This window comes from Triticum aestivum, chromosome 4A (genome assembly GCF_018294505.1).
Source record: "Triticum aestivum cultivar Chinese Spring chromosome 4A, IWGSC CS RefSeq v2.1, whole genome shotgun sequence".
Lineage (NCBI taxonomy): Eukaryota > Viridiplantae > Streptophyta > Magnoliopsida > Poales > Poaceae > Triticum > Triticum aestivum.
In genome coordinates, this window is record NC_057803.1 from 173,415,221 (window position 1) to 173,437,150 (window position 21,930).

Consider the following 21,930-nt stretch of genomic DNA (forward strand, 5'->3'; position numbering starts at 1 on the left):
TCGCTCCTGTAAACAAACGACCCAAGAAAGTCTCGAACTAAAAAGATGCGGAGGAGAAAGCAGAAGGGAACGGGACAACCACGGATCAATATCTGACGTGAACTGGATGTGTGGATTCCGCGAGAGTTACAAATATAGCTGCCATATCAACCTCTAATCATCCCTTGATTTGATTAAAAAAAAACTGGATGTGGTTAGTGTTACTACTCTATGGTTCTTGCGTTGTGGCCCAGCGCGGATGGGTTGAATTCTTCTGGCTGCATGTGGCTGCCGGAGTATGAACAAAGTCAGAGTAATCAAACCAACATTAAAACAAATGTGTATATGTATGAACTACCAGTACTGGTGTGGGTTTATTTAAGGGAGATTTTTTTTGTTATAAATAATAAGAAGTCAGGTTCTGTCCAACGCATGATTGCCGCGTTAGCCGTGATCGGACGTGAATATTCATTCCAGAGGACAGGACACCGGCCGGTGGTGGAGGAGAAGATACTCTGAATGTGAGAGCGTTTTTTTTTTCTGAATGTGAGAGAGTTGGGGCCTAAGAGGATGAATGAGGAGCCATTAAGATTAGGACAAGTAATTAGAGTTGCTTACGGGCCACAACTGCGCGCGGTAAGAAGTGAAAGATGGGAGGGGTCTTGGCCCGCAAGCCGCCTCCGCACGCGGCACGCCTCTCTCTCTCTCTCTCTCTCTCTGCGCGAGTGACCGCGTGGAGCCTTATATAAGCCGGCCCTCGGTTCCTCCCCCCGGCCCAGTCTCTCCCCCTTCCCTTGTTCCTAAACCCGCCTCTCTCTCCCTCTTTCACACACGCCTCTCTCTCCTCTCTCTCGGCGTCCATTTCCTCTTCTTCTAGCTAGCTTGCTTCGGTGCCCGGCTTGCGGAGATGTCTGAGGCGTCGGTGATAAACCAGGCGGAGGTGGAGGACGCGGCGGCGGCGGCCGGTCTGGACCTGCCGCCGGGCTTCCGGTTTCACCCCACGGACGAGGAGATCATCTCGCACTACCTCACCCCCAAGGCGCTCGACCACCGCTTCTGCTCCGGCGTCATCGGCGAGGTCGACCTCAACAAGTGCGAGCCATGGCATCTCCCAGGTACACAACACACCCAAATTAAGCTGCTCCTTTGCGCGCACTTTCTCTCATCTTGCTTGATCCGAGCCCGACCGGCCGCGGGAATCTTGCCTTACTTACTCCCGTGTTTCTACCGGACAGGCAAGGCCAAGATGGGCGAGAAGGAGTGGTACTTCTTTTGCCACAAGGACCGCAAGTACCCGACGGGGACGAGGACGAACCGCGCCACCGAGAGCGGCTACTGGAAGGCCACCGGCAAGGACAAGGAGATCTTCCGCGGGAGGGGCCTCCTCGTCGGAATGAAGAAGACGCTCGTCTTCTACCTAGGCCGCGCCCCCCGCGGCGAGAAGACCGGCTGGGTCATGCACGAGTTCCGCCTCGAGGGCAAGCTCCCCCACCCGCTCCCGCGCTCCGCCAAGGTTTGCTTTCGCTCCTTCCTGATTCATTATCAAGTATTTTTCTCCTTAATTTCTTTCTGGCTTCATTCATGATTTGCTGCTAAATATGATATATGATTCGCGTGCAGGACGAGTGGGCCGTGTCCAAGGTGTTCAACAAAGAGCTCACGGCCACCAACGGGGCAATGGCAGCGGCGGACGCCGGGATCGAGCGGGTCAGCTCCTTCGGCTTCATCACTGACTTCCTTGACTCTGGGGAGCTGCCGCCCCTCATGGACCCTCCCTTGGGCGGCGACGTCGACCAAGTCACCGATTTCAAGTCCACCTCTGCCTACGCCACCGGTGCCCATTCCGGACACCAGGTTAAGATGGAACAGCACATGCCGCAGCAGCCGCCGCACATGATGTACTCGAGCCCCTACTTCTCCCTGCCGGCCGCTAACTCCGGCGACATGTCGCCGGCGATCCGGAGGTACTGCAAGGCAGAGCAGGTCTCGGGGCAGACGTCTGCGCTCAGCCCGTCCCGCGAGACCGGGCTGAGCACCGACCCCAACGCCGCCGGTTGCGCGGAGATCTCGTCGGCGGCGACACCGTCGTCTCAGAATCAAGAGTTCCTTGACGAATTCGACGAGTACCCCGCCCTGAACCTCGCCGACATTTGGAAGTACTGAAGCCAGCCGGAGCTGCACCTACCGCATGATTCGCTCGTCGATTGGTTCTGGCTCGTTGATTAATTACTGAATTGGATTACTTAACTTGGTATGTGATGCTGGTGTTAGTGGTTTGCTGATGCAGCATCATCTTCTTTCCGGAGGATTCTCGGGTCGGATCGGATCAGGTTACTATCCATCCATCCAGACAGACCTCCAGGGATTAGCTAGGCCTCCTTATGTTAATTAATTAAATTAGTCCTCGGTTCATATCTTGATCTGTGTGTACATACCACTACCACAACAGCTATTCTGATTGTGATTAGCAGTAGCAGCATGATGGTCATACAATTAATGTGTGTAGATTAGGGGGGACGACTTGAGATCCATTTGTGAATCGATTAATTTGGGCGCTGTTGATGAGCCAGGCAGCTAGCGCTACTACTAGCTTTGTATGGAATCCGCTTTGTATGTACATGTACCACCATTGATCATTAATTGCTTGAGTTTGACATGTCACTATGTGAATCGATGCTTGTGTTCTCTCTGTGCCGCTTTACACTTGGTAATCAATCAAGACGAGACTCGACGAGACGAGAGGCACTGGTACCAGTTGTGGTGCTGCTCATGGGGACCTTCCGAAATCTTTTTTTTTTTGAGACAACCTTCCGAAATCTAGCAAGGGGAGATATGACATGGATGGATGGATGGATCATGGTTTTGGGCCGACGGATGGGGCCTCCGCGGGCTTGTTTGGATCGCCCAATTATTCCCGGAGCACGTCGTGGGCATGGCGTCCAGTTGGCGAACTCCTCTAGTTTTTTCCCTCCTGTTAGGGTTTTGCTCCTCCCGGAGGTGCTCTGTCGCCGCCGTTGAGATATTATCTTCCCTCCTCCGATCTACCCTCGTCTGATGATTCGGGCTGACTAAGGGGTGATCCTTGCATCACTTCCCGGCCTTGATCGTCGACTTGGATTCGAGAAGAGAGCTAGGGTTCGCTTCACCGCCCGATCTATTCCGTTCGGGCTAGGGTTCAAGGTTTCGTCTGCGGCGATGGGAGCGAATGCCCATGAGGCGTCGGGCTCAGGATCCGCGACAGAGATAGACAGGATGATGGCTGAGTTGGGTCTCAGAGAGGAGGATCTCGACGATGTTGTTTTTGATGATAAAGCGGCGCCGCCAGAGTCTACCAGGTGGAGGGCTGTTGCTAGGGTTCATATAGATAAACCATACAGTCAATACTGGTTCTTCAAGAACATGAGGTCAGCCTGGGACCTTGCGCATGATGTTAAGTTCCGCCCCCTCGAAGATAATCTCTACACGATGCAATTTTTCTGCTTGGGAGATTGGGAAGGTGTCATGCAGGAGGGGCCGTGAAATTTCAGAGGAAACGCTGTGGTCATAGAGCCTTATGATGGAATTACTACGCCAACAGAGGTGAATCTAGATCATCTCAATATATGGATTCAGATTCACGATGTCCCAGATTTGTATGCTCATCTAGTTGGGCCTCTTGCTGCCAAGGTGGGAGAGGTTTTGTTTACTGAAACAATGACCCAGGACTTTGCGGGAAACTTCTACCGCGTCTGGGTTAAGATCAATGTTCACAAGCCTCTCAAGAATGCGGTTTCCATGATCCGCAACGGCAAGCGACAGATCTATCGTGTGAAGTATGAGCGCCTCCCAGACTGGTGTGTTGTTTGTGGCCACTTAGGGCATGTCTTCAAGGAGCATGGAGATGGTATTCATCCTCCATCAGCCCTATACTTCAAGGACCTGAGGGCCACATGGAATATGCGAGTCGGTGCTGGCCCTGGAGCTGGCCGTGGTAAGGGGCGACGAGGAGGTCGCCGCGGTGGCCGAGGAGGACGCAATATGGAACCGATGAACTCGGGACAGCAATACTCAGAGCAAGAAACAGGTGAGGTGGATGCGGTGATGAAGGAGCCAGATGGCAACGTGAAGATGGTGGAGGTTGAAGATAACAGGAAGCGTTCGGCGGAGTTGAATGGAGGACCCAAGCCGGCGCCCCCCGTCCCCCCCCCCCCACATCATCAAGTGTTTTAGCTTTACCTCCTCCTGAAGTGCCTGTTAGTCCATCCTCGAAGCAGGATCAGAAGAGATCTCGAGTTAACTCCGACAAGTCTGGCCTGAAGAAAATACCTGTTCAAGAAAAATCACAAGATGCAAGATCAGCGACCTCCCGCGTGGAGGATCACCGGGCACAATGAATATCATATGTTGGAATTGTGGCGGTGCAGGCAAAGCTGCGACAATTCGAGAGCTTCGCGACTTAGCGAAGCAATTTGCCCCGACAGTGCTGTGTATTGTAGAAACACAAATTTCAAAGGCACGTGTCGAAAATCTTGCTGGTACTTTAGGTTTTAATAATTCTTATGCTGTGGGTAGTTCAGGCCGTAGCGGCGGAATCGGATTGTTTTGGAACGATGGAATAAAGCTTGATGTTTTTGGTTACTCGGAGTACCATGTTGATGCAACAGTTTCAAGCTCTGACCAGGGCACATGGAGGCTTACGTGTGTGTATGGTGAAGCACAAGTTGGGGAGAGATACAGAACGTGGGACTTACTCAAGTCGCTCGTGTCCGTAAATGATTTACCATGGCTATGCCTCGGCGATTTCAATGAGGTCCTACACCTCCACGAGCATGTTGGAACGGGTCAGCGAAGACACGCACAAATCCAAGCTTTCAGGGAAGCCATGGATGTGTGTGCTCTATCTGACATGGGTTATCAAGGCAAGCCATGGACCTTCGAGAAGAAAACTGCAGGAGGTGGGTATTGCAGGGTGCGTCTAGACCAAGCCTTGTCAAACATGGATTGGACTGCTAGGTTCCCTCACGCTCAACTTACACATGAAATAGCAGCCTCTTCGGATCATTGTCCGATTAGAGTTCAACTGGAACCGGCAAACCCTGCCCAGCTTCAAAGCAAATTATTCAGATATGAGGTGTACTGGGACAGAAACGAGGACTTTGGCTCGTCTCTCGAGGCTATGTGGAATGAGTCACCTGATGGACATACGGTTACCCAGATGAGCAAAAAACTGGGAGACCTGTCGGCTACGTTGAGGCAATGGAGCTCGGAGACGATTGGACACGTGGGGAAGGAGATAAAAAAGCTGAAAAGAGAGTTGGCCACTTTGCAAAATGACCCTCAGTGGATCTCACCCTCGCATGCAGAGACGAAAATTGCGACAAGCTAGTTGACCTCTACCACATGGAGGAGATCAAGCAGAGGCAGAGATCGCGAGTTGACCGGCTTACGGAAGGTGATAAAAACACCAAGTTTTTCCAACGGCGAGCTAGCCTCCGTCGACGGAAGAACACTATAAAAAGCCTAGAAAGAGCGGACGGAACGACTACAAATGATCCTGCAGAGATGGCCTCGATCACAAACGATTTTTATAAAACCCTGTTCACTTCGGAAGGTACATCAGGGACGGATGCAGTACTTAATACTGTCCCGGTTAAGGTTACTCATGCGATGAACACGCTCTTGACCGCTCCCTACACCGGCGAAGAGGTGAAAAAAGCTCTTTTTCAGATGTATCCTACCAAGGCACCAGGGCCGGATGGATACCCGACACATTTTTTTCAGAGGCACTGGGAATTATGCGGTGCCGAGGTAACTAATGTGGTTTTGCGCATTCTGCGAGGGGAAGAAAGCCCGGAGGTAATTAATGAAACAATCCTTGTTTTAATTCCAAAGGTGAAAGATCCAACTAACTTATCCCAGTTCAGGCCAATTAGCTTGTGCAACGTCTTATACAAGATTGCTTCCAAAGTTTTATCTAACAGACTGAAACAGATCTTACCTGACATTATCTCAGAGGAGCAGTCTGCCTTCGTTCCGGGACGGCTTATCACAGATAACATTATAACAGCCTATGAGTGCTTACATTTTATGAAGCGAAACAAAGCCCAAAAGAACAGATATTGTGCAGTCAAGTTGGACATGATGAAAGTATACGACCAAGTCGAGTGGACTTACCTTGAAGCAATAATGACCAAGATGGGTTTTGCCCCTTCTTGGGTGGCTACAATCATGCGCATGGTATCATCAGTAAAGTTTTCAGTTCTTTTCAATGGTACTAAGCTTGAGGAGTTTCTCCCATCTAGGGGAATCCGTCACGGAGATCCTATTTCTCCATACCTATTTTTGCTGGCAGCGGAGGGCCTTTCGTGCCTCTTAAAAACCCAAGATGAATCATCGAGCCTCAGTGGAATTCGAGTTGCTCCGTCGGCACCGCCGGTGAGCCACTTGCTTTTTGCAGATGATAGCCTGCTGTTTGTCAAAGCCAGTTCTTATGGAGCAAATCAGTTGTCTTCCTTGATGGAAAGTTATTGCAATGCCTCGGGCCAAAGGATCAATTTAGCAAAGTCCTCGGTGTTCTTTAGTAAAGGCTGCCCCTCCGCTCTTAAGGCCGAAGTTTAGAGTGCTCTAAATATTTCAAAGGAGTCACTATCAGATAGATACCTTGGGATGCCAACGGATGTGGGTACTTGTAAGAATGGAGCCTTCAAATTCCTGAAAGATAGAGTCTGGAATAAAGTTAAGGGGTGGATGGAAAAACTTTTGCCAGCAGGTGGCAAAGAGGTGTTGATAAAATCAGTGGCGCAGTCCGTCCCGGTTTATTCCATGTCATGCTTCAAACTGCCGCGCGGACTGTCTGAACATATCAACTCACTGATCCGGAAATTTTGGTGGGGGAGTAAAGAGGAAAAAAGGAAGCCAAGTTGGGTCTCGTGGAGCACGATGACCAAGCCAAAGTATTGTGGAGGTCTTGGATTCAAGGATATCGAGCTTTTTAACTTAGCTCTCCTTGCAAGGCAAGCATGGAGATTATTAATGGATCCAGACTCACTTAGTGCACGTGTACTGAGGGCCAAATACCATCCAGGGGCTGATATTTTGAATGCTGAGCTTGGATCGGCTCCCTCACAAATCTGGCGGGCTATAATCGAGGGTCGCGATGTTCTCAAACAGGGCATCATAAAACGTATTGGAGATGGACTCACGACACATATATGGGATCATAATTGGCTTCCGAGACCAGCAAATATGAGACCTATAACTAGCCTCCTCGCTAACCCGCCACAATGGGTCAGTGACCTTATTTTGCCAGGCGCTGAATGGGACCGAGCGGCAGTTTCTCAGATCTTCTTACCCACAGATGCACAAGCGATCATATCTATACCCCTGTGTACGAGACAAATCGAGGATTTCTGGGCTTGGGTACATGAGAAGAACGGTGTTTTGACGGTTCGCTCGGCTTACCGAATGCTGGTTGAAACTAAGATGCGAAGAGAAGCCTGGCTCGAGGGGAGAGGACATTCGTCAGATACCTCCAGAGACGCTAAATCTTGGGATAGACTATGGAAAGTTGATATTCCATCAAAAGTCAAAAATTTTCTGTGGCGGCTAGCTCAACAGTCTGTCCCCACAGCTGATGTTTTACATCATCGGGACATGTCAACCTCGACGAGATGTGGTCTGTGTGGATCTGAAGATTCATGGCAACACTCATTACTTCATTGCACGGTAGCTCGGTGTGTTTGGGCGCTACAAGATCATGATCTGGTGGAGACCTTAAATAGCACCCGTGAGCCTGACGCACGTCGATGGCTATTCTCCCTGTTGGATACACTTTCTTCTGCGGAATTCATCCAGGTTGCAGTTACCCTATGGGCTCTATGGTATGCACGTCGGCAGGCTCTCCATGAAAATATCTTCCAAAGTCCACTATCCACGCACCAACTTTATCATGAGATATATCAGAGAGTTGGAAGACTGTAAACCCAAGAAGATTGGATCGATTACTGCTAGAAGCTCCGAACAATTAAGACAAACATGGATTCCACCACCGTCGGGTCTCTCCAAGATCAGGGTAGACGGTGCGGTCTCTAGAGATAATCTGTATGGCTCCTTCAGCGCAGTCTGCAGAGATTCTTCGGGTCAGTTCCTGGGAGCTTCAGCAATCAAAATACATGGCATCACTGAGCCTGCAACCCTCGAAGCGCTAGCTTGCCGGGAGGCGCTTGCGCTAGCCTCAGACTTGGCTTTGACCGATTTCATAGTTGCTTCTGACTGCCAAGGTGTGGTAAATGATATCAAGCATGGCACGGGAGGGTCTTATGCAAGCACGGTCAAGAAGATTGTTGACACATCAAGAGATTTTCATCAATGTACCTTTATCTTCGAAGGTCGAACAACCAATATCGAGGCACACAGTCTCGCTAAACATGCTTTCGGTCTGGATCTAGGGCGCCATCTGTGGCTAATAAACCCTCCAGACATTCATTGTATCCCTATGAACTTATTTGATCAATAAAGTGTGTTTAGACTCAAAAAAAAAAGTTGGCGAACTCCTCCTACTAGGCGCCGAGGTGAGTAGGCTACGTACGAGCTGCAGCCTTATCCCGTTTCGGAAAACCCTCGGCCCGCCCCGCCTCTCTCTCTCGTGTCTCCAAGCGATCCAGCAACGGAAGAGAGGAAGGAAACGAGCACATCCGTTGATCCTAACCAACCAAACAACCAACCCCAGCTCGACGCGGGGTTTGGGGGGTGAAAACTTGTCGCTCACACACACGGCGGCCGACGGCGACGAGCGGGACGGGCCAGCCGCTCTCTCGCCCTCGATTTTGCGTGCGCGCACAGCACAGCACACAGACAGACACATACAGAGGTGAGGCGCGCCAGGACGGGAATCGCTTGCTTTCCGCTGGACGCAAGCCGTGGCGAGTTTCGCGGCGATCTGTTCGCTGTTGGCACGCGCTCGCTTCCTTGGTGCATCAAAACCCGGCCAAGACCAAGGCGGTGCAGCAAGGAAAAGGATGCGAGGATCAGCAGGAATCTTCCAACCATTCCTTTTCTCTTTTTTGTGAAACAATCATTCATCCATCTATTCATTCATTCAGAGTAGTCCTGCTGCGACACATGGAAATATTTATTCAAATTTAGAGTAGTAGTAGTAGTTTATTACGGACGTCCGCTTGGCGAATATTCTGGGCTGCCCCTTAAAAAACAAGGAAAGGCTAAGCTAGACTCATGAAAACTAATATCGTGGGTGGGTCCCTGGGCTCCCGGAACTCGGATTGGATCATTAGCTGTCCAAGTCGCACAGCCGCAGTGACGTCACAACTTTAGGCTCCACCAGCAGCGGTACCTTTTCTCCTTCGAGGTCCCTCCCCTCCCCTAGCTATAGTTTAACTCCTCGTCAATGATCGCATCGCAGGGAGGAAGAGGGTGGTCTAAACAAACAAAGATGGTCAGGAAGGGTAGGAGGGTGCATCACCCATGTTGCCCCTAAGGATCCTCAATTTGTTTATTTATTTCCCCAAGGATTTGGTTAATTAATCCGATGTGGATGTCCAGATGCAGGTTGCTTTCAGTCTGTTGATTAGGGCGCGGATTTTGCACCCATTTTATCCGGTGATTTGACAAGACACAGCCAGTGGCGGTTGACGTGGGGCCTCTTCGTTTCATATTTTCTTTCACTTTTGCTTAGGTACACCCCCAATACAAGGACGGCCGAGATCGCACGATACCTTTTCGATACATATTTAGAAAAGTCTTCCCCGCCTCCCCGTATACGCGTACGTCTTGTTTTTTTCTCCGCTGGACCACGCGCACCCTGGACGACCCGCAGCCCACGTACCCTTTTTTTTTCTAAACTGATGCAAAAAATAAAATGCGACGACAAGGATTCGAGCCCGCGCACTAGCGTTCAAGTGTGCCACGCCATAACCACCACGCCATGCCCCATTCTGCGACCAAGTGCATTTTCTGAACCCTTTTCTTCTTTCCTTTTGTTTATTTTCTAATTCGACGAAAAAAGCGCGCGCTAACTGGGAGCTCCTAATCCGCGCGCGCATTAAGCGCCGGTTGGCGCTTCTGGCGCTCGCAAGCGACGGGAAGCGGGCCGGCCCAAAAAAAGGAGGGCGCCCAACAGAAAAATTAAAATCAAATTGGCACGGCGCTCGCAAGCGACGGGAAGCGGGCCAGCCCAAAAAAAGGAGGGCTCCCAACAGAAAAATTAAAATCAAATTGGCACGTGCGCCGTCACTCGATCCGCCGACCTCCTGTCCCAAGTTACACCGCGCTAACCACTCGGCCACAACGGCACATACAGTAGGCTTAATCACTTAATTTCCTTTTTAGGTTCTTCTTTCCTTTTTCGTTTTTTCATTTTTCTTTTCTGTTTTTTCTTTTTTCTTCCTTACATGATGAATTTTTCCAAACTCGTGAACTCTTTTCAAATGGATGAATTTTTTTCATTTTTGATTGAAAAAAAGTTCATCGGATTTGAAAAAAATTCACAAATTTGAAAAAGATATTCATCGGATTTGAAAGAAGTTCATGGGATTCAAGAAAAAGTTCATCACATATGAAAAAAGTTCATTGATTCTGAAAAAAGTTCATCAAACTTAAAAAAAAAAGTACTTCAGAACCCCCTCCGGTAGACCGCAACCGTGCTGGTATCACATGGTGTACGTGATCGCATGCATGCAAGCGCACGAAAGTGTGCACACATGTGGGCACGACCAACGTAGGCCACCACGCAAGGATTGAACGAAATCAGACACCAATCCAACGTCGTGTCACGTCCGGCCACTTTTTCGGGGCTTTTTCACCCAGAAAATCGTAGAAAATGCATCGAGCGTTGGAAAAATATGCAAACTGGCGTGCGTGATGCCGATGATGATGCCAGCGTGTGGAGAAAGTTTGGGTCCGGTTGGCGGACTCGGAAAAAAAAAGTACTTCGGAACCCCCTCCGGTAGACCGAAACCGTGCTGGTATCACATGGTGTACGTGATCGCATGCATGCAAGTGCATGAAAGTGTGCACACATGTGGGCGCGGCGAACATAGGCCACCACGCACTGTTTGAACGAAATCGGACACCAAACCAACGTTGCGTCACGTCCGGCCACTGTTTCGGGGCTTTTTCACCGGGAAAATCGTAGAAAATGCATCGAGCGTTGGAAAAATATGCAAACTGGCGTGCGTGATGCCGATGATGATGCCAGCGTGTGGAAAAAGTTTGGGGCCGGTTGGCGGACTCGGAAAAAAAAGTACTTCGGAACCCCCTCCGGTAGACCGAAACCGTGCTGGTATCACATGGTGTACGTGATCGCATGCATGCAAGTGCATGAAAGTGTGCACACATGTGGGCGCGGCCAACATAGGCCACCACGCACGGTTTGAACGAAATCGGACACCAAACCAACGTTGCGTCACGTCCGACCACTGTTTCGGGGCTTTTTAACCGGGAAAATCGTAAAAAAGGCATCGAGCATTGGAAAAATATGCAAACTGGCGTGCGTGATGCCGATGATGATGCCAGCGTGTGGAGGAAGTTTGGGGCCGGTTGGCGGACTCGAAAAAAAAAGTACTTCGGAACCCCCTCCGGTAGACCGAAACTGTGCTGGTATCACATGGTGTACGTGATCGCATGCATGCAAGTGCATGAAAGTGTGCACACATGCGGGCGCAGCCAACATAGGCCACCACGCACGGTTTGAACGAAATCGGACACCAAACCAACGTTGCGTCACGTCCGACCACTGTTTCGGGGCTTTTTCACCGGGAAAATCATAAAAAGGCATCGAGCGTTGGAAAAATATGCAAACTGGCGTGCGTGATGCCGATGATGATGCCAGCGTGTGGAGAAAGTTTGAGGCCAGTTGGCGGACTCGAAAAAAGAAAGTACTTCGGAACCCCCTCCGGTAGACCGAAACCGTGCTGGTATCACATGGTGTACGTGATCGCATGCATGCAAGTGCATGAAAGTGTGCACACATGTGGGCGCGGCCAACATAGGCCACCACGCACGGTTTGAACGAAATCGGACACCAAACCAATGTTGCGTCACGTCCGACCACTGTTTCGGGGCTTTTTCACCGGGAAAATCGTAGAAAATGCATCGAGCGTTGGAAAAATATGCAAACTGGCGTGCGTGATGCCGATGATGATGCCAGCGTGTGGAAAAAGTTTGGGGCCGGTTGGCGGACTCGGAAAAAAAAAAGTACTTCGAAACCCCCTCCGGTAGACCAAAACCGTGCTGGTATCACATGCTGTACGTGATCGCATGCATGCAAGTGCATGAAAGTGTGCACACATGTGGGCGTGGCCAACATAGGCCACCACGCACGGTTTGAATGAAATCGGACACCAAACCAACGTTGCGTCACGTCCGGCCACTGTTTCGGGGCCTTTTCACCTGAAAAATCATAGAAAATGCATGGAGCGTGGGAAAAATATGCAACCTGGCTTGCGTGATGCTGACGGTGATGCCAGCGTGTGAAAAAAGTTTGTGGCCGGTTGGCGGAGTCAGAAAAATTAGCAACTTGGCATGCGTGATGCCGACGGTGTTGCTAGCGTGTGGAAAAAATGTACTTCGGAACCCTCTCTCCAGTAGACAAAGTTGGATAAATCAACGTAGTTGTCAAAAAAAAAAGCCAACAGAATTACTTAATGGGCCAGGCGTATCAATCATTGGATACATGCAGGAGAATCCATCGGGGGTCAAACCCTTATACGACTCCACGATCTCCACGCCCGCCTCCTCCACGATCGCCACGCCCCGACTCCAGCCGCCAGCCGCCATCAGCCCCGCCTTCCGTCGCCATCCAGCCCCGTCGCCCGCCGCCCGCCGCCATCAGCCCGCCGCCCGCCTCCCACCGCCAGCAGCCCCTCCGCCCGCCTCCAGCCGGCCCTCTCGGCAAGACGCCAGCAGGCAGCCGCCAGCAGCCCCGCCGCCTACACGAACGGGCACCTGCGTCCACGAACGGCCGCCGCCTCGACGACCGATCCCGCCACGTCGACGATCCGCAGGTCGCCGTCACGTCCACGATCCGTCCCCCGCACGAACAACCCCGGCCCCGAAGGTAAAGTGAAGTTTCTTGCCGTGGACGTATGTGAAATCACTGTGTCAAATAGCTAATAGTTGATGTTGTTTTTCATCTAGTATCTAGTATGGAAGAATACGGAGAAGTTTATTGCTCCGTGGAGAAGTGGTGCACGCTGGTCAGCCAGTTAAACGCCAGGCAACGAACGCGGCTACGTGGCACCAGCTTGCAGAATTTTTTGCAGATACCTAGCATGCAAATGCGAAAGTGTTTGCTTAAATACATCATTCAAAAATATGACCCGATTAAAAAAAGATTCGTGTTGCGTCCGACAAAAGGTGGCATATCCTTGCGGACGGATGATGTCTTTCATATTTTTGGCCTTGTGAATAAGGGCAAAGATGTTATGAAGGCATTAGGTAAAATGGACGAGTACGTGAAGGAAATGGTTCCTTCTAAGTTCGTAGACGCGCGAAGTGGAGAAATAGTGATCGATCAGTTGATCAACAACATAGTTTCGAGTGGGACGTATGATGACGACTTTGTGCGGCGAGCGGTATTAGTCCTCATTGGCACAATAATAGCACCGCACTCCACCAGACATGTTCCACATTTTCTTTACCAGTTGGTGGAGGACGTCGAAGCCATAAAATCATATAACTGGAATGCGTTCACGTTACGCGTCTGCATTGAAGGAATCACAAAGACTGTTAAAGATGTTAAAAAATTCAAGTGGCCTGTTGGAAATCTGGCGCTCATCCAGGTATACCGTAATTTTATCGTGAATTACTTACTTGTTATCTACTGCAGGAACAATAATGCTTTTGATGTTTTTGCAGTACATGTACTGGGAGAAGGTGCAACCAACTTTAGTAGAAACATTCGATCCTTTGTTGTCGGAGTACCCATTGATGGTAAATTGGTCCGAAATGGAGGCTAAGAAGCGTGACATATATGACAACGAGAACGACCGTGGTCATGGCACGGTAAATATTTATATCTTGTAGTGCATGCATTAATTCTAGTACATAACGGATCACTTATTTTTAATTCGTTGAACATTTCACAGATTGATGATTTAATAAGCGAACAATATAGACATGCCAGAATAGCAAAAGAAGCAATAATCGAAGAGGAAGATACCGAGCCACCTTCACCTAAAGGTGGAGGCAGAACTAGAAAAGGTTGTAAGCCCACAGCTTCATCGAGCAGAGGCGGTACGAAAGAACACTTCATGAAATGCATAAGAGATATGCAGAAAGAGATACGTCTAATTCCTGAGAAATGTGCTGAGGTAATTATTAAAGTGTACTTTATTTTACGTGGGCAACTACATGTACTTATTGTCTTCCATGTGTTCTTGCAGATATTGCTCAACAAGCTAAGTAAGAAGGGTTTGCTGGTGAAGCGAAGTTGGGACTTCCGTGATGACCGCGCTTTTGAGGACGAAAGTGATGAGTTGGTGAGAAAGTACAAGCCAAAGTATCATACGGAAGTTACTTCATCTCCTTTGGAAGAACGCGAGGAGGAGGAGATGGATGCATCCTTCACGGGTCCAAATGGTACGAACTTTCCCAATGACGAAGGCATGCCCAGTACACCTGGTAAAGGTGTTGAAAACGACCCCTTTATTATTGAGGATAATGGTTCACCCAAGGAAGCATCACCATCATTAGGCACGAATGATTTTCCTTCTCTTACTAGAAACCCACAGAAAGAAAATGCAGTATCAGTCGGGTCTAGTGCTGAAAATTCAGCGGAAGGTACTTACCCTAGTCCGGCAACAATCTGTAAGGACGCGATTAATAATGGGACTGAGGAGCATGATGGGAAGCGGAAACGCCAACAGTCAAAGTATTGTCGGTCCCCCTTTATTATTGAGGACGGTCCACACAAACGTGTGAAAAAAAGTAAGTTAATTGTAAAACATTTGTAAAGCTTTTTATGTTCTAACATTTGTAGTTAATTAACTACATGTCCGCTCATTGCTGTAGGTCTGTTTCGTATGCGTGATGTTCTCCTTAGTACGGACTTTATGGATGAGAATCAGATAGAGGGGGCGAGGATTTATATCGACACGCTAGCAGACTCGCCGAAGCATTGTAAGCAGACTGTGGTCCACATGACGAGAATAGGTGGGGAAACGTGTACGGCGGAAATGCTTCAAGCTATCACTTCGGGCGACTGGTTGAATGGCGCTGTAAGTATGCGCATTATTTTACGTTCTTATACACTTATGTTGTACTAAGTACATTTTCTAACTGTCATTTTTTGGCTTCTCAATTTTGATAGGTCATGGCTGATCGGCATGTTCTAACATCATGGGTGTCATACTGCCTCATACAGCGCGCTAAAGGAAAGCTGAAAAACTCGAACATGAACTACATGGAATTTTTCACGAAAGAATCAAAAACTGTGTCAAGAGTAATTGACGAGTACTTCGCAAAAGATAAGGTATTTGCATTTCACACAACTATTGACGGGCCGGCGCAAATTTTTTGTACATAAGCTTACTGTTTTGTAGGCATTTTTCCCTCTGAATGTGAACAAGAATCATTGGATAACCATTGTCATGCACACGAAGAAGAAAGAGTTTCAAGTTCTAAATTCTACTGGTAAAATAAGCAAGGCAGTTCATGCGAAGATTGCTTTGATGGTAACTTAACAACTTTGCATAGCATGAATACATTTGTACGTTCGTAAGATGATCACTTTGTACATGCTTAATATTTTTTGACAATTTTTTTTTCAGAGGGCAGAAATTGCTGTAGATACAAATCAGGTCAACTCTGCTATAGGTACACATCATCCAGATGTGTCTAAATGGCCAATAAAGGAGTACAAAATGCCGAGACAAAGTGACGGGTAAGCTCTTAGCCGATTGCATATGTAATTGTGTTTTCCATCATGACTTGACTAGCATTTTTATTTTTAGAGTGTCTTGCGGACTTTTCGTGATGAAATGCATCGAACTCTGGGACGGGGATGCCTTCAGACATGACTTTGACCAGGACGAGATCAATTCTTCAAGGGGACGCATTCTCGCGGAAATACTTTTTTCAGAGAGCAACACACTGACTAAGGTGAAGGAGAAGATTCTGAAAATTATGGAGAAGGAATAAGTGCCAGCAAGTGTGTAGGGTTTTTGCCCACCACATGATTATGCCTATTTAGTACCATTTCATTATTGTAATAATGGCAGAATTTTGGTTTTAGCCACGTACATGATTATGCCTATTTGATACCATTTCATTATTGTAATAATGGCAGAATTTTGGTTTTAGCCACGTACATGATTATGCCTATTTGGTGGTTCGTACCATCTGTTTTATTATTGTAATAATGCCACAATATCTTTTTTTCGCACATAGATTATTATGGCTATTTGGTGATTGGGACAAATTTATTATTGTAATTATGCCTGTTTGGTGATTGAGACAATTGTTGGTACTGTTACAATCGATTATGCATCGCTACTGATTTTCTATTTGAAGTGATTATGCATTTCTGAAATGTATGCCTACAGTTTTCTGTTTAAAGGACGCTACTGATTTTATATTTATGCCTTTGTGAAATTTATGCCTACAGTTTTTTGTTTAAAGGAAAAAAAATGTCATGACGTACTGAAAAAATGCCCAAGCTGCTGGACCCGTAGTAGGTATATTATTTCAAACAAATCGACTCGCGCTATCAAATCGGCCCACAACGGGCCCAGTAGCAGGTTCCAACGGGGCTGGAAGGATAAATAACACAGAAGTTCGATGTGTAAGCCGCGACCGCATATTTAAGCCGGTCGAGGCGCCTCCCCGCTTTCGAGGTGGAACTAAACCTAACAAGTGCGGGCGGCACGGCGTGCACAGCATGCACTGCCTTGTTCGTGGGCCGGCGCAAATTTGAAGCCCACCGCGGCCGGCCCCCTCGCCCCGCGCGCGACCTCTCCCCCGCCAACTGGGGCGGCCCATAGTCCACCCGCGCGGTCGCCCCTGCCCCCCGCGCGCGCGCCACACCTGGTCACTGGTTTAGTACCACCTCGAAAGCGGGGGGGGGCGCCTCGACCTGTTTATATAGCCCGACACGGCATAGGAGTCGAACTCCTCTATTACATATCCATCCTGCCCCGTTGGACCTCGCCGCTGGGCCCGTAGTGGTCGATTTCACCGCCCGAGTCGCATTGTTGTGCTTGATTTGTGTGAAAAGATATACCTACTGGCGAGTCCAGTTTGCTGGTCGGGCATTTTTTTTTCACTTTTTTCCTTCAAACAACACATATACAGTACAATGAACAAACATGGACAGATTATTCAACCAAGAGCGGATGTGCTACAAAAATGATGATGAAAGAGGGAAACATGTTGGTTTAGAGAATAAAATATATGCCTACAGTAACAAATGAGCAGAAAGTAATGCAGGGAAGAATGAGTGGGGATAATATACGGGATAATATACATAATATCTACCATTGACTAGGCCACCTCAGAGAATAGGGCATAAGTAACACTGGCGGGTCCAGCTTGCTGGTCGGCTTTTTTTTCACACTTTTCCTTTAAACAACACATATACAGTACAGTGAACAAAAAATATATGAGAATACAACATGATTTAAACAGCACATATACAGTACAGTGAACAAACAAAAAATGAGAATACAGCATGTTAAAACTGTGGACTCCTTCACACGAAACATTACAGTAATCATGGCAATTAATTCACTACATAGGATAGATGTCCACATAAATATGTTGACAATCATAATTCAGTACATACAATAGATGTTCACATAATTATTTCGAGAAACATAAACAAAATACTTATTAAGTTTTCTGGCGCCGGACACATGTTTACATAAATAAATAACAATTTCCAACATGACTCGTGCAACCAGTTTTCTTCTTCCCACGATCGAAGCCACTTCTCTACGCCCGGTACCTGAAAGAAATATAAAGAACGCTTGTGATAAAATATAGTTGGTAAAACCGAACACACAACATAACTGAAATAAAAATGTAAAACTTACTTCTCGTTTAGACTACATGTCGCCTTGTTATGACCTGCAAAATGACAAAGACTGCACAACGGACCACTTTTCTTCTCTCTAAAATCTTTAGGTCTACCATTTTTCGTAACGTCAGGGCCACCCTTTGACCGGCCTTTCTTAGGTGCACCCTTCGTCGAAACTTTCTCAGGATCACGTATACCTGTTGCACCTTCTTCCGCTTGAATTGCCTGCTTTGCAATTAGAGCACACCTTCTGCGTCCTATGAGTTCCTCTTCCGGGATCTTCTTCCTTGCTATTATACCGTCTAGGCACTTCATCAATTCATCAAACAAGAAGGGATCATTTGCTGCAACATGAGCAGCTTCTGCTGATTTTATGCTCACTTGACTGTACCGTTCTCTCTCCTCAGGCCCAGACCAGCCCCAACCAAAAAGATCACTCTTGCGTTGCGCTGGCAACCCATCTCTCGCATCTTTCGACAACCGATGGAGGACACAACACTTTGGTATTTCAGACAATTTAAGATGATGCAAAACAAAGAGAATATGTTTGCAAGGCAGCCCTTTCCGAACCATCCTGCGACACGTGCATGATAAGGTTTCTTCTGAGTTACCTGGTTCATACAGAACATTATACCTGAACTTGTGGTTATTCTGCCATGTGACGATGAAGGTCTGGCGCTCAATTCCCACCAGCGTCTCAAATATCTCCAGTTCTCCCATCTTCTTCAAATCATTTTGCAGAATGTAGAAATTAGCAGGAGTGAATACTTTGGCTGCATGCTCCTCAATGTCCTTATATTCAGTAACCGCCGGTGGTACTTTCTGATTGGCCTCACAGTCATCATTCGCCTCGTTCTCACGGAGGCGAACTATGCAGTTCTCATAATGCACTACCAAATCAACTATGGTCATACCATAGTCGAGGTGAAGGTGAAGGGAGGAGTTGAGGCTTTCGCTCCTCTGGTTACTACGCATACCAAGAAAAAAGCCATCCGAAAGATATGATGCTACCCACAGTCTCCTCTTCCTATACATCCTCCTCAGCCACTCTTCAGTTTTATCCGTCTTCCATTTGTTGACAAAGGCGGTCCATCTCTCCTCAAAGTTCTCTTCAGAGGTGGCATAGTACAGGAGCGATCTAAACTCATCTAGTGACTTGTAATGTAGGTGCCTCTGCATATTTTTCTCGATATGCCACGAGCAAATACGATGGAGCACATCTGAAAGGACACTCCGAATCGCTCGGAGCATTGCAGCGTCACCGTCTGTGATAATTGACTTTGGCTTCTGCTGACAGTTTGCCCTCATAAAAGTCTGGAGCAGCCACACATACGTCGCTTCGGTCTCGTCGGAAACAATGGCGCACCCAAAAACTGTTGTGCAACGGTGGTTATTAACACCGACGAAGGGGACGAACGGCATACCATATCTGTTCATCTTATACGTGCTGTCAAACACGACCACATCTCCGTAGTCCTGATAGTCCCTCCGCGACTGTGCATCGCACCAGAACATACACTTCAACCGCCCTTCCTTATCTAGCTCGTACTCGAAGAAGAAGTCTGGGTCCTTCGCCTGTCTGCTCCTCATAATGCCCACTGCCGTCTCAGCATCACCCTTTGCTATGAGCTTCATCTTCTCTCTGCAGCAAAGATTGTACACGTCCCGCCTAATAAGTCCGCATTTGTCGTACGAACCGTACCTACTGATGAAGTTGTCCACAATTATATGCTTCCTGATTCCAGCCCCTTGCATAGCCAGTATCTCTGCCCTCGTGCCATCTCCAATCCGTCTGTGTGACCACAAAAAAGGAACCTCGTCGGGTCGAGCCATCGCGTGGTTGTGATCATCCACGAATGACGCGACGAACCAAACTCCTCGTGCCCTGTCCAATTTCACCACCATCTGCGCACCGCACTCGCATCGAGTCTCGGGTCTAAGCCTGCGGGTGCGACCCTCCATGGTTATGAATTTCCTCTGCCTTCTCCCTGCCCTAGAGCAGACAAACCGCCTGAACCGTATTATTCCTGAAGCACCCTTCCCTCGTTTCACCTTCTCTCTCCTGATGCTGAACCCATGTTCTTTGGCGTGCCTGTTGTAGAATATATATGCATCCCCTTGTGACCGAAAAGTCATAGCCATGACCTTCCAATGTGTCTCCAACACGCGCTGCTGGTATTGAGCCTCCTCAATGTCCATCTCTGCTTCGTCGTCACCACCATCGGGACCATCTGAACCCTCCTACAAAATTACATATGAAACTATGTCAGTGTTTATGATCTATTACAAACTACCGCGCGCGGTACAAAATGTTTGAACAAACCTGGCTCAAGTTATCGGCCCACGATTCTTCAAAATTATTTTGCTCATTCCCAACGTCCACATCTTCCTGTAAATTAAAAACACAGACAAATTATTACACATATGGTACTCTGCCAATTGAAAACTGGAATCAAATAAACTTCACTTACGTTTTCACTGTCTGCACCATGTTCATTATTTGAAAAATCCTCTGAAGGTAAGATATCATATGATGACCATGAATCGTTATCGCTGCTGTCATCTTCTTCATTACTATGATCGTTATCGGTCCGACCGACATCATTTGTACCATTATCATCAGCCGTAAATGAGGTTTCTTCGTCCATTTAAACACACGTTACTACCAACACTGCACATAATTGTAAAACACATTATCCCACGTTATATTCTACCATACGGCTAGAACAAGAACTGGAAGCTTAGTAGAGATCCAATCTTTGGCCAGTGCAAGAAACAAAACTGAAGCAGAGAGAGCACTGGGATTTATGTAGAACTAGAATTTATTTGTTTTCTTGGTACCAAACACAATTAAAACCACTCTAGAACCACCACCTGAATGGCGAGCGTGCAGTGTAACTGAACACAAACATCCATCTACTCATGAATGGCAAGTACAGCACCACCGTTGTGTACATCTTAACACAGTTGAAGACCACAAGAATTCATAGTGGGGACTGAACCGAAAGTGGACAGTGAGGAAATTTGTAACACTAAACTTCAGGTGAAGAACAAAGTACCAAACATGCAGTGCTGGTCACAAACCTTCAGCGGTGCTGTCGATGTCGTCCGTCAACGCCGATGGGGCCTTCAGGCACGGGCCTCCGGCGTGATTCAAGACGGCGGTGACGTGAAAGACGACGAATCCACAAACGGGAGTACCTGACGGATCCGCGGCGGCGGACGAGTTAGGTCAACATCGGCGTATTGGACGAGTGTTGTACACGCCGTGGGACGCCCGGACGGTTACAGGCGGCGGACGCGGTGTCGTTGCGGAAGATGGCGACGTCCAAGACGTGGCCGCCCACTTCCTTAACCGGCGACCGAGACGTGGGAGACGACGGGGTTGCAACCGCCGGCGTGGGAGATCGGGATGGTTACAGGCGGCGTCGATGCGGAGAACGGCGACGTCCAACGCCGGGCCGGCCACCGGCGACGGCGGTCTTCCCCTCCACAGCCCACCCGCGACGATCCAGATCAGCCGCCGCCTGATCGCCGTGCGCCAGGCCTGATCGATCAGCGGGTCTCGGGCGGCAGGCTGGATCGATCGACTGGTCGTCCAAGTTTTATTTCCTCTTTCTTCTTACTAACGTGTATTGTTTTACCTCAAAAAAAAAAAACTAACGTGTATTCGTATGACCGGGATTGTATGTCTACGGTACGAGGTGGGTATACGTTTCTTTCGTATGACCCTTCTGCCCTTCTACGTTTTGTTGGGGGGGGGGGGGGGGTGGGTGTACCGAAGCACTCCTCATTTTCTTTTCACAGAAGCATCCATAATAAGCATTTGTTTCTGCATCAGGTTAGATATCAGAGATCGTTCCGGACGTGACCACTAACTACCAAGACAAACAGGCCACCAACACTATTCCCCGGTCCAAGGTCTTGCATCCGGCAGACCA

At 48.4% G+C, this 21,930-nt stretch overlaps 3 protein-coding genes across 3 annotated transcripts; 2 read left to right on the forward strand and 1 right to left on the reverse strand.

Moving 5' to 3' along the window:
• The first annotated feature begins 759 nt into the window (after positions 1-759).
• Positions 760-2,596, forward strand: LOC123081910 (NAC domain-containing protein 92). The gene is made up of 3 exons (XM_044504417.1): positions 760-1,094; positions 1,215-1,492; positions 1,600-2,596. The coding sequence occupies exons 1-3, from the start codon at positions 887-889 to the stop codon at positions 2,140-2,142; spliced, it is 1,029 nt and encodes a 342-aa protein (XP_044360352.1). The 5' UTR covers positions 760-886; the 3' UTR covers positions 2,143-2,596.
• A 1,076-nt stretch (positions 2,597-3,672) lies between these two features.
• Positions 3,673-16,361, forward strand: LOC123083770 (uncharacterized). Its single transcript, XM_044505703.1, has 11 exons — positions 3,673-3,949; positions 12,653-13,030; positions 13,111-13,754; positions 13,831-13,977; positions 14,061-14,285; positions 14,358-14,901; positions 14,986-15,191; positions 15,284-15,445; positions 15,516-15,647; positions 15,744-15,856; positions 15,927-16,361. The coding sequence occupies exons 1-11, from the start codon at positions 3,673-3,675 to the stop codon at positions 16,111-16,113; spliced, it is 3,015 nt and encodes a 1,004-aa protein (XP_044361638.1). The 3' UTR covers positions 16,114-16,361.
• A 1,313-nt stretch (positions 16,362-17,674) lies between these two features.
• LOC123085747 (protein FAR1-RELATED SEQUENCE 5-like) lies at positions 17,675-21,613 on the reverse strand. Its single transcript, XM_044507443.1, has 5 exons — positions 21,074-21,613; positions 20,461-20,660; positions 20,313-20,378; positions 18,006-20,230; positions 17,675-17,917 (listed from the first exon to the last, which is right to left on the reverse strand). Exons 2-5 carry the CDS (start codon positions 20,635-20,637, stop codon positions 17,905-17,907), a joined length of 2,481 nt encoding a protein of 826 aa, XP_044363378.1. The 5' UTR covers positions 20,638-20,660; positions 21,074-21,613; the 3' UTR covers positions 17,675-17,904.
• Between the last annotated feature and the right edge of the window lie 317 nt (positions 21,614-21,930).